This window comes from Ptychodera flava, chromosome 3, assembly GCF_041260155.1.
Source record: "Ptychodera flava strain L36383 chromosome 3, AS_Pfla_20210202, whole genome shotgun sequence".
In the NCBI taxonomy this organism is placed as follows: Eukaryota; Metazoa; Hemichordata; class Enteropneusta; family Ptychoderidae; genus Ptychodera; species Ptychodera flava.
The window spans coordinates 29499363-29524179 of record NC_091930.1 but is presented as its reverse complement, the minus strand read 5'-3'; the positions used below and the strand labels follow the sequence as shown (position 1 = coordinate 29524179).

Genomic DNA, 24817 nt, shown 5'->3' with positions numbered 1-24817 from the left:
CTAGGGAAATCTACTCCGTTGAACAGTAAATGTTGTTCTCTGTTCTTGCAAAGTCATGACTGAAACACTGAAAAGAAAATAATTGTTTTGTTGCTTAAATGACTGTCATATGGATAAGACCTATCAATACTAAAAACAGCCTTAGGTAAACACTGACGGTCGTTCCAACCACAAAGATTTCAAGTTACATCTTGGTGTTAATTAAATGTGTAGAGATGTGATATGTATTTCCTGAAAAGAATTTAAATAAAAAATAAAATAGCAAAATGCATAAATTGATAACAGGTCGTTACCTGATATCAACTATTTTATGCATGCTCACAGTGAATTGAGGAATTGCTGCATCGCATATCCTTCATTTTACATGTATATGTACTCATTGTTTACTATTTTTGAAAACAAGCAATGAATATCCACTTTGAATCAAAGAATTGATATTTTTCATCCCTGATTAAATAAAAACAGTAGAGTACTTTCATTGCAGATATCCATGAGTTTGATTTAAATATACTGTCAAACTCGTACATTTCTTTGAGGCCATAAATCGAATGAAGAATTATGTATTTTGTCTTTTCGCCAAGTATATAATAAACCATGATGCTTCATTTTTGTTCTGAATTAGCTGTAACTACAATGTTTAACATTTCTTGTCTTATTGATTGAAGTTGTAGCTATTGAGGTTAGAAAGTCCGACACTTTTCAAGGTATCACCCTTCCAGGCCCCGCACAATGAGAAAATAAAACCTGGATTCGCAGATGACACAACACTGTTCTTTCAAAATATTCCTGATATCAAAGCGAGTTTACATCTAATGCACAGGTTCACCAGTTGTTAAGGCTTAGAAATAAACTATAGTAAAACAGAATTGTTATTGGTAGACCCCTTTAAACGTTTTTGGCAGTATTCAGTTGATTTACCCCCACTTTTAACTGTGACAAATAATCCGATTAAATTCCTTGGTGTGTACGTCGGACACGATGGAGAACAAAACGAGAAATTAAATTTCTGGAATAATTTAAAGAAATTAAAAGATAAACTAAAAATTTGAAATGCTAGAATCCTGACGATTGGAGAAAGGGTTCTCTTATCGAATGTTTCGGAATTTCAAATTTAATTTACACACTAATAGCCATCTCTGTCCCTGAAAAATTCACAAAGGAAGCAAATTCATACCTTTTAAAATTTCTGTGGAAAAATAAGAAAACACATATAAAGAACGCGACAATAAAGGGCGACAAAGAACGAGGAGGTTTGAAAATGATTGACGTAACAGAAATGAACAAAGCATTAAAATTTTCTATTTGAAGCAGCTTCTGACAAATCATAACTCTTCTTGGACAGATATCCCAAATTTTTATTTTCAAAAGTTTGGGGGACTTAATAGTCTCTTAAACTGCAACTATGATATTAAGTTTATTTCTCTTAAAATACCAAAATTTTATTTCAACATTCTAATATAATTTGCAGAGCTTAAGAATTTAGATATCTACACAGCTCAAGATGTATCGTAACAGATACTATGGAATAATAAATTCGTAACTTTTGGTGGAAGAACTTGTTTTTATAAAAGATGGTTTCAAAATGGAGTTAAGTATGTAAGTGATTTTTTATGGCAATGGAACCCCACTTTCTTGGCATGCCTTTCAAGAAAGTTTAATTTAAAGGCTAATTTTTTGACTTATAACAGTATTTAAATGTCGATACCTAGGGATTCCAAAAGATTATTTAAGAGTTAAAAATTTACACACGCATCTAACGAAAATTTACAAGATTGTCCTCAGAAAATATTCCGCTCAGACCAGGCTCTACAAAAGAAATATATGAATAATTTAAGGCTCGCAAATTTATCCCACCCACGTCAAAAACACTTACTCAAAACTAGAATATGCTCAGAACATTATCTGGACGAAATCATGGAAACTAATCTACGAAACAACAAATGAAACGAAACTTAGAATATTTCAGTTTAAAATCATGCACCGTATACTTGCATCAACACTGTAATTTGAAGAAACAATAGAACACCTATTTTGGGACTTCAAAGAAAGTGAATCATTTTGGAATACACTCCAGAATTTCCTAAACCATAGAGTATCATTATCATGTAGAGATGTAATCTTTGGTGTTCTACCTCATCAAACAAATAGACTTTTAAATCATTTCTTACTACTGCAAAATACCATCTGTACTCTATTTGATTTTTGAGTAGAAAGCCGTCCTTTACTGTTTTCATTGAAAAAGTTAAAGATGTAATTTTTACAGAAAAGCTATAGAAAAAAAAAGAAAGGAAAAATTAATTTATTCCACGACAAATGGGATGCAATTTATCTTTTGTAAAAGCCGCCTTTTGAGAAAGATTTCAACTTGTTATACTTCTTTGAAACCCTCTCGTTTTGTTTTGCTTGTGTTCTCCCTTTGTTTTTCTGTTTTTTTTCTTGTTTTGTACCCCTTGTCCTCCTTTATGTCAATAAAGTTTTGTTTTAAAAACAACAACAACAACACCAAATCAAAGAAGCAGAGCTTGTGATTACAAGCAAAGCTTTGGCCCACTATCTTTAGCTATACGTATCCATGTGTTGTATCAGCTGCTTATGTGTCTGTCTTTTATAAATACATAAAAGTGACCGGCTGAACAGGTTCTTTATAGGAGAGCAGCATGGCTTCACAGCAAGTTGACAGTCACAAGTTCACAGTCACCAAATAAATGACAAGATGCACAGGGAATCTCTAATCGATTTTGCAACTTTGACTGGGGGCAGATTATGAAACATGGTAATCTTACGTTATTTGAAACTACGATTATAATTCTAGACACAGTTGAAGCCTGTATTTCGTTTGTATCATGTCTAAATATACCTCCCAGACACATTCCGCTCAAAGACCAGGTGTTATGATCCCATACTTATTTTTTTATATAGTTTATCAAATTTCTGAAAAAAAAAATTAAAAAAACGCATAAATATAGACGTGGAAACCTAAACAAGAATTGTGATAGTTTTAGTTGTATGTCCGTCGGCTGAAACATATGTTGCAAAATGACTAACTAAATGGACAGAGAGTCGAATGTGATTTGACAAGATAAATTTCTTTTTTGTTGTTTGTTAAAATCAAATGATGATCAGTAATATTTGCATACATTTGCAGTTCTAATTAACATCATTATATATTAGGTATTCGTGTAAGTTTTATGTGTGTCAGTTTACAGCTTGCTGCTAATCTTCAGATCGAGTTCGACATCGTTCAGGAAAATATGAAATCCGATATAGCGGAAGCAGGAAAGGGTTATCTACGATACGAGGAAGTTATGTAAAATTACAATTACAGGGAAGAACGTTTTAATATCAATTTTACATTTGAAAGTAAGCTTAAATTTCTATTCAAACAAGATGTTTTTCCATCACGTCTCTTTTCTCCCTTTTGTCTGTTGCTAGAATCATGTGTATAAAGTATGTTCTTTGCCAACTTCCGTGTTTTGTGTCACAAATTTACAGCAGACTAATTCCTCCGATCGATGACTGGTGACTATTACAAACACTAATGATGGTTTGAGTGTGATTGCCAGATGTCTTCTAAGGCATGCCACATAAAAGTCCTGCCGAGCCCCACTGAACCAGTAAAAGGGGCAGGACTAGGGAAATCTACTCCGTTGAACAGTAAATGTTGTTCTCTGTTCTTGCAAAGTCATGACTGAAACACTGAAAAGAAAATAATTGTTTTGTTGCTTAAATGACTGTCATATGGATAAGACCTATCAATACTAAAAACAGCCTTAGGTAAACACTGACGGTCGTTCCAACCACAAAGATGTCAAGTAACATCTTGGTGTTAAATTAAATGTGTAGAGATGTGATATGTATTTCCTGAAAAGAAGTGAATTGAGTAATTGCTGCGTCGCAATCCTCCATCTTACATGTATATGTTCTCATTCTTTACTATTTTTGAAAATACAAGCAATGAATATCAACTTTGAATCCAAGAATTGATATTTCTCATCCCTGATTAAATAAAAACAGTAGAGTTCTTTAATTGCAGATATCCATGAGTTTGATTTAAATATATTGTCAAACTCGTACATTTTCTTTAGGGCCATAAATCGAATGAAGAATTCTGTGTTCTGTCTTTTCACAAAATATATAATAAACCATGATGCCTCATTTTTGTTCGAAATTAGCTGTAACTGCAATGTTTAAAATTTCTAGTGATTAATAGCCCTTTCAGGCTTTTTCACCCGTTGGGTAGAATTCCCGGAAACACGGAAAATGGAAAATGGAACATTGAACATGGGAAATGGAAAACTAGACTGATTTGACAGATTGGACACTAAAAACTTACACTACGAAAAACAATAAAAATTAAAGTAGCAAACTAACCTACAATAAATATATGAATAAAACATATGGGAGAGGGCCCCTTCAGTCAAGCAGCTGAGGAAGGGTCGTTGGTGACCTTGTTTATTAATCCATCCTGAGAGGCCGAAATGTGGGAAAGGCTTTTGCAACAAACCATTCATTTCAAGTTCATGCAGTGAATGAAATTTTCACATCTCATTGGTCGACTTCTTCAAGTAAATTATTCATTAAACTAATAAGAGAAGTTTGGAACTATATCCTTCTCGGAAACCATACCGATGCTTGTAGAAAACACCATGTTTATTCAAATAGCTAACCAATTGTAATTTATCCAGCATAGTTCGTTCAAAGGAAATGCCGCAGCTTCCAATCCTGTTTCTCAGCTGTCTATGATTGTCACTGTAAGATCACCGATTATTTTGAATGCACGCACTGCCAAAGGGAAGTTATACACGGGCTGTGTACCTCTATTTTGACCTCTTTCCGGTTCCTTCAGTCGTTTGACAGGCGTTTCCTCGGTTTTAATGTAGGAGACATTTGTAACGCCGACGAACATTTGAAATGTGTCGAATTTAGCAGTTTTATATTGGCATTTTCCAAAGAACGTAGATTTTACAACCCGATACAGCAGAAAATTGTATTGTTGTGTTTTCAGTTTCAACCGCCAAGGTATTCGGCTATGCAGACATTGACTCGGCCGAGTCCAATATTACTGCAGCAGTGAAAATCATACCGTATCAGTATACAATGTCATGTTAAAAAAAGAAACGAAAATGCGATCAGTGACCTGCCACCTCAGGCCAGTGATATTGTCACATGTTTACGCTATTATTTCGGACTGATGACGTCACCTTGACGATCGAACCTCCCGTCTCAGACTAGTCGGTCAATAATTAACAATGGCGTTTTCCATAGAGGCGACAGTGAACCCCTCTTGCCACAACAGGCGGTAGAGTTAACTTTTCAGATCCTCAGATTCAGATCCTCAGATTCAGATTCTCAGATCACAGACCTCAGATCCTATAATTTCAGACGCAGATTCGGCATTAAAATTTCACAGTTTTCAAAGTTTGATGTAATATACTGATAAATAAAATATAATTTAGATTTGAAAAGGTTTTAGAAATTACTTTATTTCTGTCTTGAATCTTGAACTTAAAAACGTCGATCTAAGAATCAGAATGTCATCAGTCGAAGACATTATGCACAATGATTCCACTTGTTATATCATCACGTGAACGTTATAAAGGAAAATGGGGGCAACTCCACACATCTGCTCTACCAAGATTGTTTAGTATTACGATATGGTGAATAAAAGGGTCATTGTATTTATTTTGTGTGGAATACATGGCGAGACACCGGTGAATCGATATTGCTTTCACCCTAGTCATGTGATCTTGGTCCCCGGTAAACCTGTTTGTTGATTGAGTGATTCGTCTTAACGGTGTTTCGGAACCAAAATGGGTTTCTTCATCATTCGCTCTCTTGTTTTGTATCCCCTCCGCTTGGTTGTGTAATGAAGTAATCTTCGTCCTCGAGGAGGAGAAGCCAGATTTGTTAATGAGAGAGTTAGCCACTATTGACTGACTCTATAGTGAGCGATCCAGTGTGTGGTGTCATATTATAATTAACATGGCCCAGCATCGACCACAGGTCCAGTAGGCATAATTTGTGATGATTTTTTTCCTATTATTATCATAACAAATGATTATGAATATTAATACATTATTAATATGAATGTTACAGCATATTAAAACTTTTTTTTACAAACAATATCGTCTACTTTGTGTAAATACCGTCTGGAAACCCCATTGTTGTGATAATTATGATTATTAATAAATTACGATTATGATAAATTAAATCATATTTGACACATTGTAATCTGCTTATGTGAACAGCCCTCTGGAAACCCTTATATAGTTTCACAATCTATGCCAAAATGTACAAGTGACACCATTGCCCAGGTTCAGTCTACGGCGAGAGTTACCATTGCCCAGGTTCAGTCTACGGCGAGAGTTACTACACAATGTATATACACTGTGTAGTAACTCTCGCCGTCAGATACACGTCAATTTGTTTTATGATACGGTCCAATATGGCTGTAAGGCGGCCATTTTAGTACGAGTTTTTCATGTAGAGAGCCATAACTCAGGCATGTTTCAACCGATTTTATTCAAAGTTGGTACAAGGACATTGACCAATGTCATAGATATGCACATAAATTTGTTTTGTGATACGATCTAATATATCTGCCGTGCGGCCATTTGATTTGATGAGATTTGCTACAAATGTTGATCACACCAAGGTATATCAGCTTTGAAAGATATTAAAGGGTGACGTGAAAGATAATTACTAATTTGCATGCTTAATGAAATTTCCTAATTAGGAATATATATCTGAATTTACCCGATCAAAATTGACGAAACTTGGTATACATATTGAAGATACTATGATCTAACCTTATTGAAAGTCATAAAGCATTTTTACTTCATCCAAATCCTAATTTGCATATTTAATGAATTTTTGAAATTAAAGATATATTTTTGAAGTTACAAGGCCAACATTGATGAAACTTGCTATGTAAATTAAAGATACTATGATAGAACATTATTACATGTCATTCAGCATTTTTACATCAGCCAATTCCTAATTTGCATATTTTATGAACTTTCCTAATTAGGGGTATCTATCTGAATTGACGAGACCAAAGTTGATGAAACTGGCTATGTACATTAAAGATACTATGATAGAAGATTATTGGAAGTCACTAAGCATTTGAACTTCAGCCGATTCCTTATTTGCATAATTAATGAATTTTCATAATCAGGGATATTTATCTGTATTGACTAAATCAAAGTTGACAAAACTTGCTATGTACATTAAAGATGCTATGATATGACATTATTGAAAGTCATTTAGGATTTTTACTTCATCCAGCTCCTAATTTGCACATTTAATGAATTTTTGAAATTAGGGATATATATTTGAATTTACATGACCAAAATTGATGAAATTTGCTATGTAAATTAAAGATACTATTATGTAGGCTAACATTATTGAAAGGCATTAAGCATTTTTGCTTCAGCCAATTGCTAATATGTGTATTTAATTAGGATATATAGTTGGATTTATTTGATCAAAGTTGGCATAACATGCTATGTACATTGACGATTATACCAGGTTATACCAATATTGGAAGTCATTTCGCACTTAAGTTTTCATGTCAGCTAATTTATAGTTTGCATATCTGATGAGCTTTCAAAGTTTGGAATATATAGTATGAAGGACTTGAACAAAGGCAATTACATTTGCTATTTAAAGTGGTGATACAATGATAGCAGTCAAAGAATTAATTATTTTTATTTCAACTAATTACATATTTGAATACTTAATGACCAATAGAGTTAATCTTTTGTGAATATTGTTTATTATGTTGATCGTAATACTTTCAATGAAGTTGCAAACATGTAGCCAGTGTGGCCATTTTATTACGATTTTTTCCTGTCCTGAACCATAACTCAGACATGTATCAAGCGAATTTATTCAAAAGTATTTTTATCACAGACCTAATGAAGAGGGGTCTATCCTCTCTGAGAACCTGTAATCAAAGTACCCATTAACAAGTGGGGACTTTGTCATCAACGATGACTTGTTTTCAAAAGTATGAGACACATATAACTTATCAATGTTTTACAAAATTGACAATACTGGAAGGTTAATATATTCGATAAAAGTTATATTTTAATCTCAGAAATATTGGGTGTAATAATGGCAAATTTGATAATAAATAAATAATTCCATTTAGTCACACATTTTTCCTTTGAAATTAGAGTCTTTACTGTTCAAAGTCTTACTTTTGTGTTTAACTTATTGGTACAATGAGATGTAAAAATTTCATTCACTGCATGAACTTGAAATGAATGGTTTTATATATTGATTTTAAGTGATTTTAGAAAACTTACTGTAAGATCAAGTATGGTGACCCCATCTTTATTCTCTAATATTTGATTGTTCTCATATGCCAGAATTCAAAAATCCATGGTAACTGTTAGTCCCCTGGTCTTCTATGTATTGCTCTGTGGCTGGATCTTGTGTACAAGTAGATGTATGTTTTACTATTATTGAGTGTCCTATGACCGAAACTACATCAGAATCAGAGCTACATGTATCACTGCAACTGCCAGTATGTAGTAGCAGGGCAGTAATTGTATTAACTTTTTATTTTGACAATATTTTTGTTCAGTTTTTACAAATGCGTTCTTGTCGTGTACCATGCATTTGTATCATTCAATTATCACCAATATTTAGACAGACAGGTTTTGTTGACAAACTGAATATTGTTTTCCAGCATGCCCTAGAGAGACACCAAGAAACAGTGTGTTTGATACATTGCATAGAAATATTGAAAAAATTATCAACAGTTGCAGCTCCTGCCTACAAGGCCAACATGTTTCACGAAAATTTAATGGCATTCATACATTTTAGTTTTTTTCGAGACATACATTGCGACAAAACGGTTCTAGATTTTGTTTAATTATTACTCAAATTAGAACCATTGGATGACATCAAAATGTTGGGAGTCAAAATATTTCAGGTCCCCTATAGGTAGAGTAAAACTTTCAGTCTCCCCCTCGACTACCCCAAAAATTTTCGAATCCTCCCTGAATTTCTCCAGGCCCCCTCTCACCATTTTTTGAGCGCGGCCTAAGCACTACCAAACTTTGAAAGGAAAGTTATACAAGGGGTGTGTACCTCTATTGTGACCGCTTCCCGCTTCGTCAAGGAGTTCGACAAAGGTCATATCGATGTGGCCTGACTTTTTTCCTAGGTTATAATGACATTGACGTTTGTATCACCTATGCACTTTTGAACTATTAAATGTACCGAATTTAGAAGTTTTGCATCAGCATTTTCCAAAGAATGTAGATAGTAGTGTAATAAAGGGAAAGTGGCTTCACACATCAGCCATCTCGTCTTGTATGTGCTTCGGTGTGTTTAGTGTCTTAGTTGTGTTTTGGCTGTTAGTGTGGAAATTAACAAACGAGTCGTTAATTTTAAAATAAGCCATGACAAGACGTGGGCGTAGTCAGATGTGTCCTTGACAGCAGTGACTCTTTTTTTATCCCCACGTTTCGAAACCGGAGCGGTCTCTTCCTCAGTCGCCTAAGATATATGTATATCTTGTTTTGTTCTTATGTCATGTCGATATTGTTGATCTCCTGTTCTTCTAGCAGTGAGGCCAGAATGCTTATGTTTGGGTTTTAATGTGTTCGTTCGTTCATTGAATTGTTTCTAATGCAATGGACTTTGGCTTTAGTTAATGTGTCGTTGATGTTCGTATTCCTTTTGTACGCGATGATCGGTTGTTTAGGAAATAAAATGTTTCGTCCTTTTCTATATGTTCCCAGTTTTCACACATAGTAAGTTTTTAGTGTCTAATCTGTCAAATCTGTCTAATTTTCCATGTTCCATTTTCCATGTTCCGTTTTCCGTGTTTCCCGGAATTCCACTGACGCATACAGTATTTGTATTTGTCATGTTCTCTTGAATTCGTTCCTTGAAGGAAGGATATAGAGGTCAATAAGTCCTATAATTGTAACTTGATGATGGTTGCAGGCGTAATCATTAAGCCTTTTATTTTATTAGTTGGAGGGCATGTTTTTCACCATCCACCTTAAAAGTTCAAGTGAATTTTGTTGAAGCTTATTAAATCCATTGACTTCAGAGGCAACATTGACATAATCTTAAGACCCATTTAAGTAAATATCACTCTCCTCGTGGGTAGCCATCACAAATCTTTAGCGATTTAAGGCTGATGTATGTCAAAGATAGTGGGTAAATGTAAAAAAAAACATCTGTCCGATAGCATAATGTGTCATTCTGGCTGACTTCAAAGGGTTAGCCATACAAAGGTCAGAGCCGACTCTAGCGACCCAGTACAAGGGGGCAATAATGGGGAATTCAGTTGGTCAAACAGTAATTTTTCTTTCTTTGCACAATCATCACTGAAACATCGGAACAAAACGAAATTTAACTTTAATCGAACAAACAAATATCCCTGTAATGCGTTTGACAATTACAGTACAATTAATAAAGAGTACCACTAGCTGGTAATTTAGGCTTGTTAGAGCCAGTGTAAACGGACCGAAACTATCCAAAAGGCCGCATTGAAAATAGCTCGCTTCCTTTTGCCACCTTACTGTTCTGTCAAAGGTCGAAGATCACAGATAATTTGCTTGAGAGATCAGAAATGCGTTGTGTATCATGAGATAATGAGGAAAATACGGCGAAGGATGCAGGAGGACATTGGCTCAGCGAGACGCGGAGGGCGACGGGCGGCGCCAATGTCCGAGTCTCTTTGTCAACTGATAATGCAAATGATTTCACACAGGCAATCTTATCTTATCCTACAAGTTGGCAGGGGTCAAGTGTCTGATTCGTCTCCTGTGTTAAATACAAACTCCGTATCCTGTCAAAGAAAAGCATTCATACACCTTCCGTTCCAAATTGATGTGCTTGGATCTTATTTTTAATTTGTCAATCGTAAGATGCACCGAATTTAAAAAAAAAAATAGTATTGAATAAAATGCATAAAATAGGTAAAGACCAGAATCCTAGGAGTATTGGTTTTGTTTCATCACAAAATGACGATCAAAGTCGACAGCAAGCTACATTTGAACTGAAAGGATGTATTTCATTGTTTTTCTTAGAATTATTGTTGTGTTATATTAGCATACATTTTCGGCACAAACTCAAAATAATTTATACTTGATGTTCGTGTAAATTGTATTAGTGTCAGTTTGCTGCTTAGTGTACATGTTCTGGTTGACTCCGACATTGGACAATATGAAATCAAGGACATAGAGGAAACAGGAAAGGGTTATTTAAGACAAGAGAAGTTAAGTGACATCACAACTAGACTGAAGAACGTATTCATATCATCATAACACTTGAAAGTGGATTTTTATTCAAAGAAGTTCAAATACAATAAGTTTTTTCATCAGCTTTGTTATCTTCTTATTGTCTGTTACTAGAATAATGCGTTTTACGAATGATCCTTTCAAACTTTCGTGTTTTTAGAGTAAATTTACAGCAAACAAATTCTCCGATCGTGGACAACTTATTTGCTTAGAAGTGTGCTTTGATACTATATCATTAATCACTGGTGTGCTTCAAAAAGTGTTGTGACGTCATCAATAGATGGTTGAGTTTCAACACTGGCTAATGTTGTTGACCTAAGTTCCGCGTACATGAAATTCTCTGTTCAATCCTCCGCCTGATCTTATCAGCCGGATACAATTGAGACAATGGCTATCTTATATCATTCACTGTGATTTATCCCACTACAGAAATACTCAAGTGTTACCAAACATGCAAAATAAAGTTTGATGAAAAAAGTCATCTAACTTCAAATCGTAATTCGCCTTGTGTAAATAATTTTCAGCTTGCTTTATTTGTAACCGTGTTTAAAACGCAAAATTAGCTTGTTTGCACGTTGTGTTTAGATGTGAGGTCAAGAGATCAGGAAAGACCCAGCTATTACAATTTCACAACATTCAACAACAGCAGCCATACTCGTTAAGAAATTACAATTGCTTGTTACTCTGAGAGTGTTCAGTCGATCTTTTACTTCTTCATCCATAGGAATGTTAACTATTTTGTTACGAGGAACATAGCACGAACTGTCCCGCTCTTAATATATATGTAATTACTGCCCATTATTTAAAAAAAATATTCAATTTGTGTCACTTATTGTTTTCATATTTTAAGCTCTAAACTACAAACGTCGCCTCGAGTTCATTGAAGCTTCTTATATATATATATATATATATATATATATATATATATATATATATATATATATATATATATATATATATATATATATATATATATATATATATATATATATATAATATAAAACACCGGCAAATTGTCGTGTTAGAAAAAAATATATCTCGGGTATTATATATGACGATATTTGTCTTGACAATTAAAACAAATCTCTGTTTAAAAATGATACAATTTTGGCCCCATACACAACAAAATATGCTACTGCTATGAAAATCTCGGCATGAAATAAATCTTTAATTTGTTATAAATTACTTTTTTCGACTGATTCAGCAAATTCTTTCGGTATTTTCGATTTGTTTTCCGAGGAATGGTGCCTTGGTTTTCCAAAATTCTGTGCATATCGTCCTTGAATCGTATTGTCAGACTGTTTTTATTTTTTGAAATGACGTTTTCTGTTGGCAAAGCTTCACATACATCAACGACCTGCTTAGTACACCTTAGCTGGGGTTGTCTGTAGGTCAGCATACACTGTCCTCTCGACTGGCGTTATTCTCTGGGGCCGCTGTCCGGACTGATTTCCTCTAAAATCCAAATCTGCGTAGTTTAGTTCCCCTGCCTGTGCATTCAGATAAATATAATTCCGTAAGTCAGGCAGCAAGAGTATCACATGTTTCTCGCCCAGTTTAAGTGATGTATTCATTGCTTCGATAAAGTTTGTATGCGATGTGTGATAGTTAGTGTACGAGCGTGGATGTTTCTGAACCCTACAATGTGTGGAGCGGTCGTAGTCAAGGAAAGTGTATAAATAAAGCTCGGCCATTGGACCGCTGTTACTTTTTGAGAGTGGGGATATTGCCGACTGTTTTTTATGTAGCTAGGTGACTGGGTACCGTATGTTGTGAGTTCAAACTCGACTGAAATCACCATATTCTATATACATATGATTCACGTCAAAATGGAAGGCGAATAGTGTAATTTCTACGCCATCATGTAAAAAAGCTGGGGTCAATGATATACGGCACATATCAAATTATTTGCTCCCGTTATCCCTAATAATGAATGCACTGATAAGACGGAGCTAAGAGAGAGCACAAGGAGTTCCCTTCGTGTAATCATTATCGTTGTTTCTTGTTTGTTTTTGCCAAAATCTACAGACTGTATCACACTCACCTTTCGATTTTTTCGAGTTTTGTCAGGCATTGCATACAGTACCATCTCGGCGGCATCTTTATTTCTATCGCCGGCAGTTTCCTGCTTGCTTGATACAGCATAGAGTCCTGGCACATCTTGAGTGCCTGACAAATGTGTCGCATCACCGTGTCCTGATGTAACGGGTGCAGACATCAATTCATACTCATTTGTTACGATCTTTTCCACTGATGACGTGACACGCATAGGTGCTGTCGTAGACTCTGGAGAGGGCAAAGTCTCCTTTTTACTTTCGACTTACAAAACCAAATTGATCATTTTACATACTGGCGATCTCATTCACTTTTTTGTTCAAAGTGTATCTAATTATATTCATTAAATAAGCATTAACTCGACCAATCATCTACATCGACAGGATCTCATTCACTTTTTTGTTCAAAGTGTATCTAATTGTATTCATTAAATAAGCATTAACTCGACCAATCATCTACATCGACAGTAAGTTCTACACACAAGGATGAATTCCTCATTTTATATTAGGCACAACGCTAATCTGCCCTTTCAATTTTTAAATGGCTTGTTTTACTTCATGACGAAAAACAGTACCGAGCACAGAAAATGTTGCCAATTTTAAAATCATCAGTTACAAGCAGTAAAAATGCCTATGTATGAAACTGACCAAGTTAGTCAGTCACTTTTGCTTCTTACTAAACCGAAATTGAAATATGAAGAATACCTGCATAAGGGTCGATGTCATGAGAAAGTCCCTCGGGTTCCAGTCTGTTGGTCGTCCTTGTTCTCATCAAAGTGCCATCGTTACTGTCAAAGAACATAAATAAGATTTCAATCATGCATTTACGGGTTTTAAAATAATTTGGTTGGTTGATTTTCAGGTTTTCAGTATTCGGCTATTACAAATATTTTTGTTAGTTCGCCTTTCATATCATGAAGTAAACGTGTTTATGAGCAAAGACATTACTTACCTGTCACCTCCGTATTCTGTAAAAGAGAGGAATAATATTACATAATAATTGATGCTACGCAAAAAATATAATAAGTGACGTTCGAATATACTTCTTTATGCACAAAACGATAACATGAAATATGATTAGTATATGTTTAACTCATGATTAACAATAGCTTCAAAGAAAATGGTACCGAATTTTTCTATGAAGGAAAATGTTTGCGTCTACCAGAATCACTATGAAACAAGAGCTCACCTTTACTTCTGCTGTCATTTTTCCTATTCTTGCAGTAACATATGATTCCAACCAAGATGCAAATTAGAATCACAGTGCCGCCAGCTGACGATCCTGCGACAATTGCCACCGGAAAGGACCCTGTTATGGCTAAAAATAGGGCTTAGAATTCTTAAGATGCCAATTACCATTTTATACATCGAGGCGGGGGGGAGGGGTGCGCATCGTGCGCAACAAAGAATCATGTTGCATTGATTTCTTACAATATTTCTAACAAACCAGCCAACCGTTCATTGCCAAGTAAGATTGCAGCTGAAGATCAAAATGACTCAGTTCTGATGTGATAGCATGCGCGCCAGTGCATTCGTATAGAGCCTCATCTATGCAGACTTTGACCCTTCTCGTATTTTGTTTGAAACATAATGTTCAATTTACATTTAAATAATCTTGAACGGAACAATATTCATGTAAAGCCACGCTCACAATCGTATTCGATTTAAAATTAAATGACAGAAAAATCAAATTCTTGTCACTTAATGAACTAAAGCGTTGTTGACACACAAAACGCATCATAATCACGCAGCAACACCGCATCTGCACGAGTTTTTCCGTGGCGTCAATGGAAACCCACGCTGTCTCAAACAGTCCCTCAAAGTCAATCAACCCAAAAACTTCGCGACTCGGCGAAAAAAGGGCAAAACTTCGTTGAAATACCTGAAATATTTATGGATGTACAAATCATGGTAGTCAAAAGAGTTGATCTTATATGGAGTGTTCGAACTGTATAATCACACGTTCTAAACTAGGGAGGCAGTCTGGTGTGCTACCCCTGTGCACTAACTACACAGTGAAGTCGCCGACGGAACGGAGATCAAGTTTGTTTGATGAAATGACGAGAAAAAAAAACAACAAATACAATAAAAAATTTACAACTATATCGCCCTAATCTTCTCAGTATTATATTCTTCTTATATGTTATTTCATGAAATGTCGTCGAAATAATTTCTTGGACCTTGTTTTGTCGAAAATATGTTGTACAGGTAACACAGCTCGGGAACATAGGACATCAACTTCTCGTTTCCAGAAGATGTTTTGAAAACGTACACGATGGAAATGCATCGTAAATGGTGTATCAATACAAAAGCATGATACATCATTAAATTCAATAGTAAATCTAATTGATATCGAACCTAACGAGTATCAAATGCTCACTAGGATTAGCAAGATAGCTTTATCTGTTAGTTTGGTTGAGCTCCGAGCTAGTGCACAAGCAGTTCAGAAGTTGGCAGCGAACACTGCAGGATTTCCGGGTTTGCCTTCCGACTTTGGGAGTAAATGTACTGAATTTACTTCATGGAAAGTCTCAAAAATTGTTGTATCGAGACCGAAGGTCTGTAAATTTGTTAGATTGTTTCAGTTTTGTACCTTTATTTTTGGCGACATATAAGCCGTGCCTCGATTGCCCCTGCTCCTTCGATTCGGGCGTACGCAGACTGAAATTAAGGCAGCTAGAACCTAGACACTTTAAGATTTTTATTTTTCAGTTATAAAATCCAGAACCTTATTAAAGTATATGTTTTCTGAAAACCTTGATATTAGGAAATCCCACAGAGTACATAGTCATTGTTTGTATAATAGTCACATGACAAACGTTTTGCTGAACCTTACAAAAATCGGATTTTCCTTCCTTAGCGAACACGCTGCACGATTTCTGGTTGAAATTTGAGCATTGACAAGCCTTGGTAATGCCCATCAAATCTGTATCTGGGATTTCCTTTATATGATTTTGTTTTTGTTATGCACTATTAAAGGTGTTAGACTAAGGTGCTTTTCAAGGAATTGTAATTGTCGCGCCATATAATTTGAATGGAGACTCGGAGAAAAAGTCGCAGACAAAGATTTGAAGGGTATTACTAAGGCTTGTCAATGCATCAATTCCAACCTGAAATCGTGCAGCATGTTCGCTAAAGGGAGGGGAAAATTGAAAACGCTTGTCACGTGACTATTTATGCAAATAATTACCGTGTACTGTCCACGGTGGGATGCAAAATAAATCCATTTGCAGGTCATTCAGCTAGTGAAAGCAAGAGGCGTAGACGTGCTATTTTGATCGCGCGGCAGGCTTGGTTGCAAAAAATCTTGCCAGCTCAAGGATGTCATCAGTGTCAGCGTCCTCAGTCACGAGCACGACTTTAAATCTTCGACTGTCATCAAATGGCATCTCAACTCGATATGCCAACGCCAAGCGTTTAAATGTCGCTGCAGGCATACTAATCAGGCTTTACTTTGGCTTTAACGTGAGAACATTTACAGCTTTTAAGTTTCGTCGACCAAATTTGTTGGAGGATTTTTACAAACGAGCAAATCAAATCAAAATGAAATATTATACACTAAAATTGGATACTGTGTAATTATAGACCAAGGGCTATATAGAAAAAAGTTATTAATTTAGTAAAAACTGATATTTGTTTCAAATATGTTTTAACTTCTTCTTCAAAATTTGATGAGAACATTTGCTATACTTTATCTATTTAATCGGGGTTTTATACTTGTGGTAAAAACCAGGCATTTGTTTCCTTACTCAAGCGGCAAATATGATATGCAAACCTGGTTAATCAGGGCTTAGCTTAATTTGGTAATAAAAACACATTAAGGTGGTTGGAAAGGCTAGAGCGTCAGTTATAAATTTCAACAAAACTATTAAAATATAAAAGTAGTCAACATTCTATGTGGAATAAAAAAAACTAGACATTTGGGCACAAAGGCATTGCAGAGTTATAGCCTGTTAAAACTTCTGAAAAACTGACCAAATAAGAAGAAGTTGGGGAGTCCTTAGTGTATTAACTATGGTAGAGGTCCCCTAGCTTTTAATAAAATGTTTGAAAAGGGAAAGTCATTATTTGCTGTTTTTCAGGAAAGTTTGACAAGGCGGTGCTGGCATTCAGAGTGAGTGACTGCTATTGTCAATGCATTTTTAGATACTTTGAGTGTCAAAGATGTGTCAAAAGTGAGATTAACCAAAAAACTGCTCTATGACTTCAAAAGAGGGGTGCAAATATGGCTTGTTTTCAACATTTTTGACAGAATAACAGTTTTCCTACATAATTGTATACCAATTTAATCCAACTTTGAAATGAGATATGGACATGGAATTTTTACAGCCTATTAACAAGGTTACAGATAAGATTTGTACGGCATGATTTTCCTGTATTTGAAGTACTTTTTTGAAAAATCAAATTTTGAAATTTGAAAGAATTTTAAATAATTTTTTGATATATAAACCTATGTAAAATCAAAAAAACAAATTTTATTTACAAATCCTGCCGTACAAATCTTACAATAAATAGTGTCAACATATTTATAACTAATTTGGTAATATTAATACTATCCAATTATTATTAAATTCAAATATGTAAAAAAAATATGAAAAATTAAATTTTGATATTTACTGGTGTCATATTTCAAAATCATGGCTGCAAATATACAATTTTTATATTCTTTGGAGAAAATATTAACTAAGGGAGTTATCCTGAAAATTTGAACTAAATATCTTGATTCTAACACTTGAAACTTGACATTAACTCTGAGAAAGAATTGGTGCAAAAATAGCCTTTCCAACCACCTTAACCTACTCTGATATGTATAACAATAGTGCTAAACAACATAGTATCAAAATTGACAAAAAAATGTCCGATGATTTAATCAAGACCATTTGCTAATATTGTCTTTGTCTTCCATGGAAATTTACCTACCTGGTTTACGGATCTCCATTGTTTGTGTATCAGTCGACAAAATGCCGTTGGATGCTTCACAGATGTATATCCCATAATATGAATCATCGGCAACAGTAACAGTTAGAGTGCTGGCAAAACTTTCCTCGTCTCCAGTGTGCGGTGTAATCTTTCTATTTTCCTCATCACCTGGAATGACATTATCTTCTCCGTCGTACCACTTAATTGTTGGCGTAGGATAACCATTTGCTTTACAAGGCATATCAATGACGTCGCCGATATCAGCTTCGAATGATAATTTGCTGGTAAGGATTCTCGGGGAATCTGTAAATTTCAGTTGAGAAGAAAATATTAGTTAGCAAGATGGATTTGCATTCCTTACAATTTGCTTACACAGGAAGCAACGTTTCTCTGACATACTGCTTAAGTTAGGTTGAAATTACGTTGATGTTGACATAACTGTGATGGAAAATTTTGGCCGGTGTTTATTAAGCAAGGTTCCGCACATCAAGTGTCCAAGTAAAAGTCCCGGTCGTTTTATTTTCAGATTTATCTACGGATTCTGATTCCTCACAAAATTAAATTGAACAGGACCAGACTAAATGTTCAATCTTACAAGTCTATATCAAATCCGGTGCCGGTTAATATGTTTAATGCCCAGGGAGCCCCGGAAACAAACAGCTAGCTGCGGTTTAAAACATTCTATATTGGACGAGCGAAACTCGGACAAGAAAGAATATGACTATACAAATATAATGTTTTAGGTGAGCGTTAGTGATTAGAAAAAAATCAAAACGTACTATCACTGTAATGAAGGTGACTGTTCAAAACTTTTAACCTGTAACAAAATGAGATTCCCACGAATCCCAAGTATGACCACGAAGTGCGCCAACATGCAAGGACGAGAATCACACCTATTGGCCCAAGACTCAAGCCATTCAGCGATCGTTTATTCACTGATCGTGTTTGTCTTCTATCTAACATAGCACGGTGCATTACAACAAGCTTTGTCTTTAATGGTCCTGGTTCTACCGATGCAAGAGGTCGATCTCAATGTCATTTAGAATCGTCGGAGTTATCCGTGCACTTGAACTTCATAATCAGAATGCCATAGCCTATTACTCGAATTATGTTTTTTCATGTTCAGAGCGGGGCAGATCATTCCATGGGCACTTTGGTAGCGAAAATGACAGGCTACTCACTTTTCAGGCAGGTTCGTCCGGAAAGAGAATACATATAATTGCGTTTTTATCAAAACTCGCTCAAATGTACGCTTAAAATCACGCCAAAATATGAATACCTCCATGATCAAAGAATGCAATCAGCGTTTGTCGAGAATTTTATAGACATGGCTTTCGTCGGCTGATCACAAACACGCGCGAGACTTTTCATTTCTCCTATCTTCATAATGGATAAGCTGCACCCGGCTAAAAAGTTGTCGTCACATAAATGAACTCCTTTAAATTCACTGTTGTTGATTTTTTTTCCTTCTTAGCTATCCAAATTTCTGTTGGCATGGCAATATTTTTCACCTTTGCCAGTATAGAAATCAAAGTTCACATTTAGTTTTGAATTGTCTTCTTTCATTTATATATTGCAGTTACTTAAACTTCAAACTACAAGATTAACGTAGTTTGATAGTCATAAATGCTGTCTCCAGCTCAAGACTATATTCAAGTTCTGAGTTTGGAAAATTTGACGTGAAATATTTGACGAATAGCTCTATATTCTAGTTATTTATAAACTCATGCGTTTAATGTAGTTTGTTGAGACTGGCATGGGCGGATTTCATTGAGCAGCTGGCTGCGTTCTTGACTCTTTATCATGAAATCGACTCTTTAAATAGTGAATAAGGCAGCCGTTTATATGCTGAACGTTTCAACTGTTGATCACTGTAACATGAGCGTCTGACAATACTCACAAAAAACGACGATTTCCTGTTCCGCTGACGAAGAGCTTTGCGTATTGTCAAAGTATACAGTGTGAGCTGTACAATTGTAAATACCGCTATCTGATCCTTTTATGTCCATTATCGTGTGTTGTAATTCTGGGTCGTTTTCTTCCTTGACGATTTCGTGTCCAAGTGACAATGTCATTTTCTGTGGATTAGGATTTCCATAAAAGCATGACAATAGATGGTGACGTCATCACCTTCAGTGACGTTACTGTATCGAGATAATGTTATGTTGACTCTTGACGAATCTACAGAAAAAAAATACATGATATATAAAGAGAGTAATGATGAACAACTTCAGAAACTAGATATCTCGTTCAAAGTAGTCTCGATTTCCAGCGAAATAAAATATAGGAGATCTAATTATGATTTATAATGAATAGTAAATGACTATCTGAAAATCGTATAAAGGGTAATGAGGGAGAGGTTTTTGGAACAATATTAATCTATTCATATTCTCAACAACCTGCATTTGTATGCAAAAGCAGACGTGTGTGCGTAAATATTTTTGTAATATTAAAATATTGACAATATATTATTGGGCATTCAATGAAAAGCAATATGCATCTCTGTATCATGTTGAAACATTACCGCGAAACCAAAAGTAAATGGTTCTTCATTTGAACTTGCATTTATTAGGCTACATTGAAGGACAGATAGAAGAAACAATAATCGAATGAACGCTTTAAATGCTGAATATAACTATTTCAAGCTAGGATATCAATTACAGTACACAATCTTTAAATATCGTTTCCCTCCAAGACGTTAATTTGATCTTCCCATTGTGGAAAAATTCGGAATGCTGATGATGTAATTGTTAAATAATACGGATGCCTGTAGATCTAAAATAATTTTTTTCATGCCACGATGCAATCTGACATTTAAAATCGAATAAGATATTTAAAATTATATAAGGGATGGGTAATTATGATCATGTCTTTATGACAACAAATGCTGTCAAGCATAAAGATGATTAATTCAATTTCTATAATAAAAGTTGAAATTAAGAGCAAACATATAAACTTCAGGATGTATGAGAAGAAGTCGCATGAAACTATATTTAGACGGTCATCCAAACAGGCAATTTAAGCTCTTCCGGTTTACTACATACCAAACGAAAAGGAGACGAATTGTACTAGGAAAATAATTTGTTCTTAGGCTATATCAAAAGTGACGTTTTATGTGAAAAAATACCAACACAATATAATAGGAGTTTCAGATATAACGACTTCTTAGGTAAAACAGGAGAAGAACGAAACGCATATAAACTTACACTGTACATTGATTTCTATAGAGTCTGTTCCATTTCCCCATTCTCCATTATGAAACTCATTCGACTTCACACAGGTGTAATTGCCGCGTTGATGCCTCGTCACATTATCGAACGTCAACTTGTCTTGCTCACTCAAAATATTGCCAGTAGGACCGAGCCAAGTTGTATTGACCATCTTCTTTGGGTTTGCATCGTTTAATACACATTCGACGCTAAAGTGTGTCCTTCTTTTACGGTGTTTCCTTCACTTGTTATGATAGAGACGTCCGGGGCAACTACGAAAAAGACGAACGACAAAATTAGACGTCGTTTATCAAGAAGTCCCGTTAGACAAAATACATATATGATAGTTAAACTTCCAACAGACACAAAAAATAAGATCATCATTATCATCATCATCATCATCATCATCATCATCATCATCATGAACAACAACAACAACAACAAAAATTACACAATCATAAACAACTTATCGGTTTCATATAGTCGATATTAAAATAATTAGAAAATATAAGAAATACCATTTTTTGTAAAATCGGGTTTACATTTTATATTTCTTTTGTACTATTATAATCCTGCACAAAATATTAAATACTACCTCCACACGGTAAAAGGAGCTAATCGCGAATGAAGTAAAATGTGTAACTCTTTTCTGTGGTTTTGCCACGGTGTAAGTTCTACTATTAATTCTTACAAGAATATGCAAAGCCAACAACTTACACTGAACATCCATTTTGATTTTGTTTTCACACGATACAACTGCCCATTTTTCCTTAGGTAAAGACTTGTGCTGGAATTGGCAGTCAAAATGAGCATCATTATCGGACCTCTCCATTTCCCTGGTCCGAATATTTGTTGTTGAGTTTTGTCTGTAAGTTTCTGTTCCATTCTTGAACCAGACAAGATCTCCTGGGGAATCCTTCTCCAAATCGATCGTGCAATTTAAGATAACATGATCACCAGCTATCGCAAGAGTACCAGGCCATACTGTACACTCAGGATAACTTTCTGTGAAAGAAAAAAAAAACATCTCAACCATTTGGAAATACTCTATGATTGCGGCATCGAATACTGGTAAAAATTTGCACTCACATGTCGACATTTTGCCATACAGATTTCTGAGACGTTGTAGTTGATAAAAATAAGGAATAATCTGTGAAAACATTGTGTGTACATACTGATACTAAAACGAAGCATGGTCATTGGTTGGTGGAATAAGCTGTGTAACTATCACAAGTGACTACTGTGAATATCCAGTCAGTGAAATGAGAAACAGTAGGGTGTACATCGACAGAGCAGGCCTGCTTAATCATTTCCAAGTATAATCTGTGAACGGACCATTTCCTCCCTGGGTGTCAACGTGTTTCTTAATTAGTAATTCTCGTAAACATCGAAATTGACCGGAATATATGCACTTACCTATAACAAATAAATTTGCTGTCGCTTTTTTATTTGTGTCACTTGTATCACTACATTCGTAAGACCAGATTGATTTACCGTTGCATTGTTGATACGAAGGTTGTAGATGTTGCCCTCTCCAATGATTTCAAAATCTCCAGGTACAATTTTTAACACTTTATCATCCTCCGATATGAGGCGGCCATTAGTGCGCCATTCCTTCCTTGCAATGACAGTACTGAACGTACAATTTAATGGGTTGTATTGCCATTGATAACGACGGTGTCTTCGGGTCTTATCACGAAAGCAGCCGCCGTGTCCCTAAAAACTAAATCAAGGTTAACGTTACTATCACAGAACTCTTGGATGCTTCGTTTGGTAACTGCGACCTCTGTTGCATAGATTATACTAAAGCACAAACAAAATCGCTTGTTAGCATTTGTGGTTTAAGGTAATTTGCACCTCGAAAATGAAAGACTTGAACTTTTGCTCAAATTTTCCTCAGTGGAACTTTCTACCATTCTCTTACCGAAGCAAGAATAAAAAAATCAGGGGTCACCGTGCAAACGTTGGTACTAGAGAGACAAATAACTTGTGATTTCTCGATATTTGACATTCAAAATGGCCGCCATCCCTGTGTTAACTCTATGGAGAAAAATAAAAAAATTGAATTTCGAAAACTAAATCATGAAAAAGTTTTCTTTTACCAACAGCTTTAAAATGAACCCCACATGTGGTGTATCAGAAGAGAATTGGAAAAGTTTGAGAGTCTGAAAGTCTGTCCCCAAGGTGCATTCTAACTTAAGATGTTTTCTCAAGCGCACTATCAGAGAGAACACAGTGTTAGCTAGAACGACAAGATAAATAGTCAAATGTGCTGTAGCTAATGCCATGACTTTCTCATATGGTAATTATCACCTGTATTTTCCCTTGTTACGCTCTATATTAGGTGTTGTAAAAAGCACTTGTCAGTGTATATTGTAAATGGTAACTCAAGGATACCAAATAATTGTGCGTATCAGGCTGAGAACACATGGAAAAAAATCAACATACATGTTAAAATACGACGGGTAAAAATGCTGTTACCGATAGAACAGCGCCAGGGATTCGCAAAAATGAAATGTTAAGGCACCTACAGTACTTACCACAAAGGATTACGAACAAGACAGCATGATAGCAAGCCAAATTAACTTCAACGAGCACTGTCATCATTGTAATCTTCAAAAGTCCGCGTATTCCGGAGAACAATAACATGATTTCTTAAAACAAAACATTTCAGTACAGGTCTGTGCCCGACCTTGCTTACTGAGAATAAAGTTATTCGACAGGCAGCTTGGCTATTCTGTCAATAGAGGGCAGTAATGAACAGACCCATTTTTCCGCTTTATGATCATGCGATGCTATCTGAGGGTGCGCGCCGCACCACCCTTGTCTTCGACTTATGGGCACCATTTTACAAGTGGTATAGCCACAAACTGATGACGTCAAATAGGTGTGTCCTTATGGAAATGATGTCAAAGGTTACGTTCTGAAAGAGGCGATAAAACATTTTGGGCGTAAGAGTTAGGAATGGGGACTTGGAAACTTTGGGTGAAATGATTGAAAAGAAGGATCCCAATTTTTTACTATATTCAAACCTTTCCCTCTTTTCACAGTGTCCTATTACACTAGCCATGTCTTCTTCAGTCACCCTGATACCTATATGGAAGCAACAGTTGATTAATGAATGACAAGGGAGAGAAGTGGTTTTTTTTAAGTTACGTTTTTTTTACACAACAACTATTACCGCTACCAGGGGTCAAACCCAGCACCTGCAGCATGTGAAGCACTACCTATAAGCTGTACTCCACGAGAACAAGTGGCGAGAGAGGGATGCAATGTTCCATATAAACGTTAGGATGATAATGCTAAGCAGCAACTGATGAATTTATAATGTTCAATTGTAATGATTTGAAAGTCTTTTACGCAT

The 24817-nt window shown here is 35.4% G+C and overlaps 1 protein-coding gene across 1 annotated transcript; it reads right to left on the bottom strand.

Annotated features, from left to right (window-relative positions):
* Positions 1-12631: 12631 nt before the first annotated feature.
* Positions 12632-14421, bottom strand: LOC139128942 (uncharacterized). Its single transcript, XM_070694636.1, has 5 exons — positions 14418-14421; positions 14277-14292; positions 14030-14112; positions 13315-13556; positions 12632-12760 (listed from the first exon to the last, which is right to left on the bottom strand). Exons 1-5 carry the CDS (start codon positions 14419-14421, stop codon positions 12632-12634), a joined length of 474 nt encoding a protein of 157 aa, XP_070550737.1.
* Positions 14422-24817: the final 10396 nt, after the last annotated feature.